We start from the raw sequence: 13,035 nt of genomic DNA on the forward strand, positions 1-13,035 counted from the left end.
TGCTGTAAACTTGAATCGCTTTTCTTCTCCCTGATGGGAAGTTAAATGAGGGGCGTGCCCTTTCCTCTAAAAAAAACACTAGTAATGCATCTTGCTGCAGTATATTAATTTTTTGACATCAGTGTAACGTATATATACGACGAGGCTAAAATGTAACAAGATGCATTCTCTGTATAAAATGCATCCACTGTGCAGTTGCAACCGAGAGACTTCATCGATTGTAACTAGGAGAATAGACCAATTGCAATTGAACGGAACTGATTGCAACTGGACACGAACTAGTTGCAACTGGACGCGAACCGATTGCAACTCAGACAGATCCAGTTGCAACTAGACGCGAACTGGTTGCAACTCAAACCGACTTGATTGCAATTGGACACGATCTAGTTGCAACTAGAACTGTCGCAATTGCAACTGAGATGGTGGGTGCATTCTCTGTACAAAATGCAACCATATGTATTAAAACGAAACAATATATATGTGTATATATATATATATATAATAGCATTGATGGAATGACACGAAGCAGCTGATGGCGATGTATACTTACATTGCACAGATGATAATACTAATAAGAATCCAAATTTCCCAGTGAACAAGACCATTCGACTTCGCACGAACGCAAAGCCACTACAATTGTTTGCCCCTCATATTGGATTTGTATTACTAAAATATTGCAATATGTGGTCGGATTATAAACGAGGCTAAAACAATGAGCATTCATGTGAATGGGAGGGAGTAATAATTTAGATTCCTCGTTCGACGTTGAGGATCGCAAATTTATATGCCAATACACATGTGAGATACGCTAAATTATTAATTAGATGCTAGACAATTCCGACAGAAGATTAATTGAAAATATATTGTGTGCATAAGGAGATGCTCTAAACTTCTGTCCTGTTCTAGCGCAGAGGATCGACACCCAATTCGTTCACCTGTAGCTGCTGCTGCTGGTAACTGAAAAGTCTAATAATTGACAAGAGAAAGAGATTGTAGCTTTTGGGGAGCATCCGGCATGTGTCCGGAGCAGATGGATGCTGATGGGCGGCGATATCCGTTACAAACATTTTGGGGAGCAGATGGCATGTTTTAGGGGTTCTTTAGCACGGCTCCGTGAACAGCTTTACCACCGGCTCATTCAGGAGCTCTACCAAACGGCAGTTTTCCAAACAGCTCCACCATTGATGTTTTTACGGAGCTAGAGCTGATGCAGTAGGAGCCGGTGGAGCGACTCCGGCTCCTCCTGCTACAGTGCAAAAGCCCGAGCCGAAAGGAGCCGCGCCAAAGGAGCCTTACAATGCACAGTTTCATCACGTTACAAACATGTTTCAAAAATTTCGGGCTGCAAACTGCGCCTGGTGCAGCCCCGTCCTGGATTTGCGACACGCGTCCGTCCACGTGATCCGACGCTCGCACGGTCTCCAGCTCCCAGGCATTTTTGAGCAAGCCTACACTCAGCTCCTCTACGCCCGCGCTCGGCTCGCTCTCCGGACTTGGACGCACGAGCTAGCTGGGTGGTCCGACTTGCTATCTGCCCCTCGCTTCGCCTCCGATGGCCGCGGCCGGCGCTCCGAGAAGCTTCGAATCCGGTGCTCCGTGCCACGAGACGGAGCTCGGCTTCGGCCCGCCGGAGAAGCTCCGAACCCACGACCATGATGACCTTGATGCTGTTGCTCACCTGCTACGGTTTATTTAGAGCTCGAGTTAGAATAGTAGGCTGGTTGATTCGATTCTGGTTAGGAATTTGTGTTCCTCGTATATGGGTTTTGCTTCGTCAGAACTCGAATTCAAACTGCTTGGTTTCTAGTTGAGAGGCTGCTCGTGAATTCCGTTTAGACAACGATCAGCGCCTACTACCTGATGCGGTGATGCCACACCCGGTGCAGTGCATGTGCATACCCACCTCGCGGACCAGGACGTCAATGATCTACACCGCAAAGGAGCTAGTTGACACCAAAGGCTACTTGATTGGCCGTTGCAATTGAGCGAAACTAGAGATGCGATAAACGCGGGAACCACCCAGCTAGCTCAGAAACGCACCCGCCGGAGCAGGGGGCTCCTGGCTTCCTCCCCCTTCACCGTGGGAGGACACCGCTGGCGCGTCCGGTACTAACGGCGAGCAAGGGGTGGGTGTCCAGCTACCCCTTCCTCGACGAGGACGTCGCCGAGCCGGTGAGGGCGAGGTTCCGGCTCAGCATCGTGTCGGAGGCGCGGGCGCTGTTCTTCATCAAGTTCAAGGAAGAGTTGCTGTCTCATCCCGAAGTGCAGCACGATTTCACCAGCCGCACCGGTTGGGGGTATTCGAAGTTCTGCCAAAATGAGGTTCTGGCTTCGCTGGTGCGTCACCGCGGGCTCGATCGATTCAGCATCAGGTGCGACATCGTCTTCCTCAACGGGTTCCGCATGGAGGAGGCGCCGTCGGCCGCCGTTCCCCCGTCCGACCTAGACAGGCACCTCGGCGACCTCCTCCAGAGCGGAAGGGGCACCGACGTGGTGTTCGAGGTCGGCGGCGAGGCGTTCGCCGCGCACCGGTGCGTGCTGGCGGCCCGGTCGCCAGTCATCAGCGCGGACCTCCTGGGCGCGGCGAGCGACGGCGCCGCAGCAGCCGGCGTGGAGCCGCGGGCGTTCAAGGCTCTGCTCCGCTACGCCTACACCGACTCCCTGCCGGAGATGGACAAGGAAGAGGAAGACGCCATTCTCCGGAACCTGCTCGTCGCGGCCGACAGGTACGGCTTGCCGAGGCTCAAGACGATCTGCGCGGACAAGCTGTGCAGGGTCCTTGACGTCGCCACGGTGGAGATCGTGCTCGCGCTCGCGGAACAGCATCACTGCGACAGGCTGAAGGAGGCATGCCTGCAGTTCCTCGCTGCTCCGGCGAACCTGCGGGCAGTCATGGACGCTCGTGGCAAGTAGCGGTCTGGATCGTGCGCTCCTCGTTCAGAAGGCTCTAACACGTAATGCTCATGCCGGAATCGTAATCATCGATCACGGCTCCAGCACTTCTGATTGTCTTATGTTGGCTGTGTTTGTTTTAGCTTATGGCTAATTTTGAAAAGCTGGATTTTGATAAATTCAAAAATCAGATGACTTTTAGAATCCAGAATCTATAATCAGCTGGATTCTTGATTTTAGGAGTCATCTAACTTTCGAATTTTCCAAAATCGAGCCTTTAAAATTGGCCAGAAGCCGAAACAAACGGGGCTGTTATCTGCTAGAGTGCTTCTAGTAATTACTAGGGTGCATGGCTAGTTCTGATCCTGTGGAGAAGTACTGTCATCTGGCCTCTGAATGATAGTTAGTAAGGCAACCCTATGACTGCTGATTGATCAGGATTCAGGAATTACTTTGATATTATGTGTATCTATGCACATTGAATATTCACTAGGCATCTCTGGTTGTTTCAATGTTTGTGTTGAAGAAGCTGTGTGCCACATTGCATTGCTGTTCCTGTTTTCAAGTTATATGCTGTCAGGTTTATGACTGCATCTATCCCATGGAGATGCAAAACACTGAAAATGCAATTGCAGTCTCTCATGTAGTCATCCATGACTCTGTTTCAGTCTCTGTTTCTTTTGTTCGACACATGTCTGAAACAGGTAGGAGGGCTACTTGTATGATTGATACAGGAGAAGTGCTCTTAAATAACACACTCAGCTAGCTTTGTCTGTAGACCAACAAGCAACTAAACAAAGGAACTTGTTACATTGTATTGATCACATGCTGATTCTTTTATTGCTGATTTGCCTTAGAAACTACGAATGTTGAGTTTCAGGAAGACCCTACAGTCTACGAATACGATTGTTAGTCAGAAAGGAAGCCTACTTTTAAACAGTGTTGCCGACCTGCAGCATGTGTTGAAATGTAAAGCATCTCTGTTCTAGTGGCAATGAAGTACCATCAGGACACAGTTTTGATCGTGATAAAAACGTCTCGGAAAATCAAGTTTCTGCTTGCCCTGATCCATCTTAAAGTCAATTACCCATCCTACCGACAACGGAAAAAGGAAGTAAAAAGGCGTGATTACCCAGAGAAATTATGAACTAGTTATTTAGGTGCATCATACCTGAAATCATATTGAAACATAGATGTTACTAGCCACCTATCTGATGCAATCTTCCAGTTCCTTAGAGCTGGTTGTTAGGATTTCGAGGGTTGCTTTTAACTTAAGCTCGGACAAGCAGAACAAACTAATGGTGATGGTTTCCATTAGTGGCCTCTTCCTTTCAATCTTTTTTCAATTGTCCCACTGACACAGACACACCACACGATGTCACATATTTTGTTCAAAAAAGATCTTAGTGGGATTTATTTAATGATATGTGTCACTGATCAACGAATCAAAAACCAGTACATGTCAAAAGCAAATTTGACCAAAATGAACTTTATGCCAGAAAGTATATACGTTTCTGTTATGCTACACAAAGACTCTGTTTAGGTAGAATGAAAGCGTATCCCAAGTACAAAGCAAGTAGAATGAGCATGTAGAATACTTCATCCTGATCATAGAAGAATACACATTTGATTCACATGCTGAGCAAAGAATCAAAGTATTTCAATCAACTTGGATAAAGCTAGAGTGACATGAGACCTAATCACCAAGCATCCTTGCAACAGCTATGATTACCATCATGACATGTATGTTCCTTCTGTTTCAAGGTATAACACCATTAGCATTCTAGTTAACTCCACACACGCCATGCATTACCGAATCTTTAAACCATGAAGCATGCAATCATGCCAAGAAAAAAACTACCAACCTTGCTTATCACTATGAGTGAGATATAATTACCTCTCCACTGGCGACCTCCGTCGGAGTTCAGAACTGAAGAATGCAGCAGAAGGCTCCCTTGGGTTCTGGTGCTAACTGACCAAATTGTGCTTTATTGGTGACACTTACCTTCATTGATGGACCTATTACTACTAACTAACTATCTAACAAACATTATTAGCGGACAACTTGATTGTTGAGCACCAGTGTTAAAACTCAGCAATCAGGAGTTCGCCGCTGGGCGACACCTGAGCTAATGCTGACCCTTGTCGAGGTGAAAGCCTGATGGTGTTGCTGTTGTTTCTTTCAACAGTGTTCCTAGACTCCTAGTACCCAGAGACAGTCAGATAGGTTTTTTTTCAGGAAGACCCAGTCAGAAGAAGCTGTTGTTGCAATGAACAGTTTATCTTTCTTCGCAAAATGTCCACTGATCTCTCCTGCAGTACTGTGACACACATTTCTCGAACAGCATCAGTTACATCGCGTATTAGACCTTGGATCCAAAGTAGTTTCTTGGATAGTTAACATCATAGGATCTTTTCATGATGCATCATTTCAAATGGCTTCATCCTGCATCTTGAAACTGAAGTCTTTTTGTGCTTTCTGATGTTCATGTTGCTTGTCCATCCAAATCTGTGTAGACTATGAACTCCACTGTCCAAAAAGGAAATCTTATTACAGATCTGGATGACATTAGTAATACGTATCTTACTAATTTAGAAATGTGGCAGCGCTATTTCTTCCCCAATACAACAAGAAGCACCTATCTCACTGATCTTCAATGCTGTTAAGGTTGCATTATTCCACTTAGCTGAGCTTTCAAGGAGAAAAGTGGATTCCACTTTGACAAATTCCTAAGTTTCAGATGAGAATAGATTCTAATCCAAGTCAAACACTGCAAACCAGGTCCACTTTTCCTTGGGCCATATGTGAAGCAACTGCATTTTAGATTCTTTGAGTAGTCCGTTCCCAGTATAAGCAAAGATTAATCTCAAGACTAGCGAATGGATACTTCCTTGACATGAAGTATTGGCCTAACCATACAACTAAATGGAATGTAAGACAACAAATTGGAGCATTGAATCCCAAGCTTTTCGAACTTTGTTTTTCTCTATCTTCAAACGAGACCATCCTTTGTAACTTGCAAGCATGGGCCATGGCAAACGCGGAGCATCAAGCGATGCCAAAGATGTGTACGCAAGATGATCTTCTCAACTTCAGAATAACGCAGTGGATGTAACTGCAAGCAAGGTGTAGGTTTCGCAGAAGGCGGCTGAAGAACTCTCGTCTTCCATTGATATATAAGGGCATCCAGAAACTGCACATACTAGAAGACCAAGTCAAGTTCTCCGCGCACGCTTAGCTGTTGCCAATTGCGATTGCAAATTGTGGTGCTCGTCTGAAAGTTTGTGCGCGTAGCTGTTGCCACTGCAAATTGTGATGCTCCTTATCTGAAAGCCACTCGCATTCTTCGTAGTCACGCCGTGCTGATGCAAAGGCATACGCATCATAATGTATAAACAATTATTCCAGCCGTGCACAGCTTAGCAACTGGAGCATGATTGCGCATATATCCCACAGCTCTTTTTTTTTTTCTGTAGTAGTCAGTATGAAGCCATGTAAAGACATGGTACTCAAGTCCTCTTTCCTTTCCCTGTATGCCACTTCTGCTTGGTAGTACATAGTAGAAATTATGAGCTTGTTAAGAGTGACAGTCTGTTATACGAGTACATCAACTTAAATGCTCGTGTTCAGTGAAGGTACCTGAATACAGTGCAGTGTACCATTTGTTGTAGTAAGAGGCAATTCGTCAGTACAGTACCGCAAACTGAACTTTCCGGCTACTACTATGCTGGTACATTAGATGAGCGGCGAAATGCCTGGCTTCTTCAATGTTCTTGTTCTGAATCTCCACACCGATCGAGGTCAGTAAGTCACATGCAGTAACACTGTTATGATTCCATACCTACTTTGGTCCTTTCAAGTTTAAACTACTTTAACACTGCATAAAAAACTGCAAATCTTCATGAACTCTCTCCAGTGCAATGGTCCAGCTCTTCTAAGATGCTGTCACTTTTACTGTCTGGAGCAGCAGGCAGATGCCATCCCTTTGTGCACATGCACTAGCACATGGCTAAATGCCAATGCGGTTCTCTATTTGCAAACCAATACATATATGTCTTTGAGAAAGTAGATACACTGTTACATACAATCTGTAAATTAACAAAGATGCATACTAATGTGACCCCAGGACTGAATTGATTAAAGGCATAAAAAAGATAGTAGAACCTCCTTAGAAGCAAAGGGGGTGAGGAGGACAAGGAAAGGTATACAGTGCACAGTGAGGAGGGAACAGTGTGGGGCCTCACAAAGCTTAATCTGCAAATAATGGCTCCCTTTAAGGGCCCTAAAGCTGATGCTTGCTGGGTTTTGGAGCCTCATTTGTGAGGAGCGGTCGACCAGACAGGCGGGGCTTGGGACGCCGGGCTGCAGCTGCCGAGCTCCTCCTGGTTCGCGTTGCCACCTCGTCAGTCAGGTACTGCTGAAACCTTTGCAGCCTCTGAAAGTTCAGATTTGCTTTCTGCTCCTGTGCAGATTGGTCTCTGATTCGTTTTCTTTGGAATCTAGAGATGCTCGATCTTGTGATCTTTTGCCATTGCCTTTGCTGTTCCTTGCTCCTTTACCTCCCTTGCTCCTTTACCTCACCTTTTATCGAGCATCTCTGAACTGAATATATGAGCTTATGAACTGGATATGCAATGCATTTGAGCTGTAAGCTTTCAGCAAGATACAGCTCTTTAATCTTTTCCTAGCTGACGATTATTCATGCCCTTGCAACTTACAAGGCGATCGTAGGCCCAGAACCATTTTTAATTTAGGAGACCTCATTCCTTAGCTTCGCAAATTTTGGAATGAAGAGAAAACACACACTTTCTGATTGCGGAGCGGCCTTTGTGGATGTCGGTCCTGACAATTCAGACCAGCAAGGAAAAAAAACATTATCAACAGACTAATATCCAATACCATTCAGGATCTTTTTTTCATCGAAGTAGATGCTAGTTTTTCAGAGCAACCACGACGGTGTAAAGAGCAGTTAATTCGCTCACAGAGCATCCAAGAAATTTTCGCAGTGATGGCTGGTGACCACCACGTATTCTACAAAGAGTATACATGTGATGCTTCCTGCTCGTCGGGATCGATACAGCAGTTGCGGCCATCGGTGTCAGGCGGGGGTGGTATTTTGGCGCTTTCAGAGAGACGTCGGCTGGGTGTGGCAGCAGCAGTTCTTTCCGACCTTTAGTGACGTTTACAAACGCGCATCAAAAATACTACCAGTGTGCGAAGCAAGTGCGCATCGACCCAGCCAGAAAAGCCAAAGAAAAATACGCGAACGAAGCGTCCGCGAGAGCTCCCGATTGTTGTGGCATCCCTGTCGCTGGGGATCGTCGCCCGTGTCGTCATCCTGGGCTCCTTGGCACGGCCTCTGTGAATCGCCATCAGAATACCCGCACAGCTTCTTAGTCACTGGTGGTTTCATTTCCTCCAAGAATTGTTTTGTGTCGAAAAGAAGATGCAGGAACGCCTAGAGATGCTGAGACCCTGACGATGTCGCGGGTCAAGGGGTTTTCCGACTGTAAATCGGCAGAAATTCTCCTAAAAAGTTGTGTTAGAGTTTGCAGTGCTGGACTTCTCGTACTGCTACTATTGCTCTGTGTAGTATAGCCTGAGCGAGTGATCCATGAGCATGTCTGCCTGCATGTGAGTGAAATTTGACGCACATGAATTTTTTTTTTTTCAGACAAGTAGGCACATGGTTAGAGCAATAGAACCTTATCCCAGCTACAGTGCCTAGAGGTACTGTATACAATACATGCACATTGCAAATGAGCACAGGGCACGCATGTGTACTGTTGGGAGCATTAGCGATTCTGAACCGCAGGAAAACGCAATCATGGACCTCTGGCGCCTTCCCCTGTCCGATCCTCTGTCCATAGCCACCACCGCCTTCACGCATCCGCCACTAGCCACTAGTCAAGCTGCCGAGCTGAAACGAAAGTTTTTTTCTTTAAGAAAAGAAGAAACGGAAGGGCGAAGCTGATCATTGGGATGGATGATGGATCTGTTCCTGTCCAAGATCTGGGAGAATATGCAATGTTTTCGGGCAGAGTATGTGTACTTGAACTAGATGCACGGCCTTGTGAGGGGATGGAATCTTTCCTGGATTGTTTTGCCTCGAGGTGCCCTAATCTGTCAGCGTGCCATTGGCCGATCCACTGCCCTCGGACAGAAATTCAGGCCACATGGTTCTTGCATGATCTGCGAAAGATCGCCGGCGCTGGATAGAGAAGCGTTCCACGTAGTTTCTTCCGGCAAGTTCGTTCGTTGTCGCCACGTCGGCGGAGATGTGCCGACCTAAACGCCCATTGGGTCAAGCGGTAGGTCAATTTCGGGTGTGTTCGGATCCGGGGGTCTAAAGTTTAGAGGGGTCACATCAAAGAGAATCTTATCATTTATAAGTATTAAATAAAGTCTAATTATAAAACTAATTGCAGAACCCCAGTGCTAATTCGCGAGACGAATCTAATGAGGTATATTAGTCCATGATTAGCGGATGATTACTGTAGCATCACTGTTGCAAATTATGGATTAATTAGGCTCATTAAATTTGTCTCGCGAATTAGCACCCACTGTGTAAAAAGTTTTATAAACAGATTTTATTTAATACTTTTAAATAGCAAGATTCTCTTTGATGTGATGGGTCTAAAATTTAGAGGGCTGGAACCGAACAGGGCCTTCGATGGAGATAGAGGAAGGGCTGGGCTAGAAGGTGGCTGCGACCGTAGTACGATCTCCCCATGAAGTCACTCAGTGTCACAGTCACAGAGCTTCAGCGGAGGGGGCCCACGCCAGGTGTACGTCCGTGCCAGGAGGACCAGCGGCACCCGTGCTGGGGGTTAAACGGATGCGACGAAGAAGGTGAGGGGCAGAGCCGGGGACGGCGGCGAGATAGAGTCCTCAGTCCTGGCAAGCCTGTTGGTCGGCCGGCCATGGCCCTCGCCGCGGCCGGTGGTCCAGCGCCTCACCGGGAGCAGGGAGGCAGGCATGCGGCTTTTGGCACCGTCCGTTCCCGGGCTGCCTCGGTGGCGCGGCGCGCCGTGCGGCTGCTGTCTCGGCGCATGTGCGCCCGCTACTATACCTCCGTTCCGTTGGTCTGGTCCCCTGGCTGCCTGGCATCAGTGGCATGGCGAGTGGCGACGCGCCAATGCCCTTTGCCGTCCCGCACGGTTGGACGGCAAGGCAAAATAGATACAGTGGTATTGGTAGGGTAGTGTTCTGTGTTCGGTCCGGGTCCTTCCTCCCATGGCCATGGCCATCACTGGCCAACCACAGCACGATTTCGTTGGCCTGCAACTGTAAAGAGCCATGGGCCAATCCGTGGACGGATCCCGTTATGCTGCGGCACCTTCCATCCAACCCAACCCATCCTTCCGGGTTGACCCGTCGCTCGTGAACCTGACAGACAGCCGGTCTCCACTCTTGCTCAGCAATAGTGTCGATGCTGATGCTGCCACAGGGTGTGTTCGTTTTCTGGGGTCTAAATTTTAGAGGGGTCACATCAAAGAGAATCTTATCATTTAGAAGTATTAAATAAAGTCTAATTACAAAACTAATTGCAGAACCCCAGTGCTAATTCGCGAGACGAATCTAATGAGGTATATTAGTCCATGATTAGCGGATGATTACTGTAGCATCACTGTGACAGATTATGGATTAATTAGGCTCATTAAATTTGTCTCGCGAATTAGCACCCAGCTGTGCAAAAAGTTTTATAAACAGATTTTATTTAATACTTCTAAATAGCAAGATTCTCTTTGATGTGATGGGTCTAAAGTTTAGAGGGTAGGAAACGAACAGGGCCATAGTTGGTCTGTGATCCCTGATCCGTGGAGAGCTCAGACAGAGCTGGCGATTTCCCCTCGAAAGACGAGGATTCTTAATGCCATCTAGAGGCCCCGTAGCTTTACAGCGCCAGCGGCGGCAGCTTTTGCATCCGACAAGCGCTGGCGCGGGAGCCCGGCCGGCCGCGGCGGGGACCATGGGCGGCGTGGCCGTTCGTGTCGCGGACGACGCGGAGGTGGAACCGCCCGCCTCGCCGGGCGGCCCGATGGAACAGTCTTACCGCGAACAGTTCCGGATAAGATCGCCGGAAAAAAAAAGCGGCCACCGTGTGGCTGCGGCGTGGGTGCTTTGCGCTGTGCCGGACTGCCGGGTCTCGTGCGAGAGCTGCGAGCACTGCGCGGCGTGCTGGCGCGTCCGCTTTACAGCCTCGCCGCGGGTGCCGCGCGCGGGCGCACGGGCACGGGCGTCGTGAGCTTTCGGCTCCAACGGTGGCAACGCCGGGGGAGGCGAGTTGGAGGACGGCCCCGTTGACCTTGGTGACGCCGACTTGCCGAGCAACCACCTGCCTCCGCGTTTAGGCGTGCCGGCCGGCCGGCCGGCCTAACGAACAGCCAAGCCCACGCGCCCGAGCGGTAGCCAGTAGGTGCTGAACACGTATGGCACTGTACGTTGGGCTACCTAGCTTTCCGGCGACCATGTTTCCTTCAAAGCTCGCACAGTGTGCAGAGACACACGCCACCTTGCCGAACACTTTTGAATACCCGCTGTACATGACACGTACAGTAGCGTCGGTGGTATTTAACTAGGGAATAATCTCACAAACTTTAGTCGTTGATTGAAGCAAGCGTGGTGTGTGCACCTACGAATTAGTAAAGATACTTATCGTCACGGATAGCTAGCGTAGGACGCAAAGCAGCGTGCGACCGATGGAGATACACTTCTGGTGATGCCTCTCGAGCTTTTTTTTCCTCTTCTTTTGACTTGCAAACACGCCTAGCGTAACTAAGCGTAGGGAACCCGGGCGGGAGATGGTGACACGTACGCTACCCCGGCCCCTGATCGAAGCGTGTCGATCGCCTGCCAGTGCAGGTTCGGTAGGACCGGAGCCGGGCCCACGGCACGCACGCACCAGCATCACATGGTAAACGGGAGAGCAACGGCGCCCCGAGCTGACCTCTTTGGGTACAACTGCACGCCCGTGATTAGTTACGACGACGAGGACGCAGCGATTAACGGCCAGGCCTTGGGACACCAGGCCTGGCCGTCCCTCGCGGGTTGCCGCCGTTCGCGTCGCGTCGCTGGCATTGCAGGTGCCAACGCAACGCGAGCTCGAGGCCGGCCGCTTGCTTCGACGACACACCGCGCAGGACCGGCCCGTCCTGGCCTGCCAGTGTACGCGAGTGACCACGCCAGGGGGTGTTGCCGAACGAGTTGGGTGAGCTGTGTTTGTCCAGCTGCACCTGCTTGCCGCCTTCATCTTTTTGTCGGGTCGTTTTGTCATAATATACGCTGATAGTCTGGTACACAAAAGTTACCATCAGGAACTAGTAGCAGCAGCAGACTAGCAGTACGTGCCATCAGAATAGTCTCATGGAAATGGCGACATAGTGGCTGCTGCCGAACGCATTTTGGTCATGGGGACAGGATGGTGGTCATCATAACGGTTTTCATGAAGCTGGGCGAAATGGCCAGCGATCTTCTTCTTCTTCTTCTTCTTCTTCTTCTTCTTCTTCTTCTTCTTCTTCTTCTTCTTCTTCTTCTTCTTCTTCTTCGATGAGGCACCGGGAATTCCGTTGGGTCCATGGCTAGCTTAGCCAGGCAGCCTCTAAATATAGTACTTCTTCTGTGCCCATATTCCTACGATGCAATAATGTGTAGTGCTAGTACGTGCCCCCTTTTTTTTTGTTACTATAGATATGATAGTGTGATGGAAACAAGTCGATCTGCCGGGCAAGTCACATGGCTGTGCGATAAATGTATGCTCCATATTTTACATCGCGGCCGATCGGCTTGGAGCTCATGGTTTGGTCAAGAAATTGGCATGTGATTGACGTTTAGGCCTCGGCCATGTGATCTGCCTTGCGGTTCCCGGAGATAAAACCGATGTGCTTGTTGTGTGTGCTCTAAAACACCCACTTGATGAGCACTACAAGTTTAGAAATACAAACCAAGTCAATGTTTGTACGTGCCACGGTGTCACCAGTAGCTGAGTGCAATTTATATTGGACAAAAGTAACGATTTTTTTTAAGGAAAAAAGTCAAAGACAAAGCAAACGACATCGGTACACACCTCACAGAGAGTCAAAATGGTTCTCATTTCCTTCTTCCTCTAGGCCAGTAGTGTTCGAGGGAGCTTCGTTGATATA

At 48.6% G+C, this 13,035-nt stretch overlaps 1 protein-coding gene across 1 annotated transcript; it reads left to right on the forward strand.

The window, feature by feature from the left end:
* Positions 1 to 1,552: 1,552 nt before the first annotated feature.
* On the forward strand, positions 1,553 to 3,443 carry LOC112873388 (BTB/POZ and MATH domain-containing protein 2-like). The gene is made up of 2 exons (XM_025936353.1): positions 1,553 to 1,686; positions 1,998 to 3,443. Exons 1-2 carry the CDS (start codon positions 1,553 to 1,555, stop codon positions 2,911 to 2,913), a joined length of 1,050 nt encoding a protein of 349 aa, XP_025792138.1. The 3' UTR covers positions 2,914 to 3,443.
* The last annotated feature ends 9,592 nt before the right edge of the window (positions 3,444 to 13,035 follow it).

This window comes from Panicum hallii, chromosome 9, assembly GCF_002211085.1.
Source record: "Panicum hallii strain FIL2 chromosome 9, PHallii_v3.1, whole genome shotgun sequence".
In the NCBI taxonomy this organism is placed as follows: Eukaryota; Viridiplantae; Streptophyta; class Magnoliopsida; order Poales; family Poaceae; genus Panicum; species Panicum hallii.

Coding starts and splice junctions, on each gene's coding strand:
- LOC112873388 (XM_025936353.1), top strand. CDS start 1,553: ATGGCCGCGGCCGGCGCTCCGAGAAGCTTCGAATCCGGTGCTCCGTGC. Junction 1,687..1,997: donor GCTGTTGCTCACCTGCTACG/GTTTATTTAGAG, acceptor GCGAAACTAGAG/ATGCGATAAACGCGGGAACC.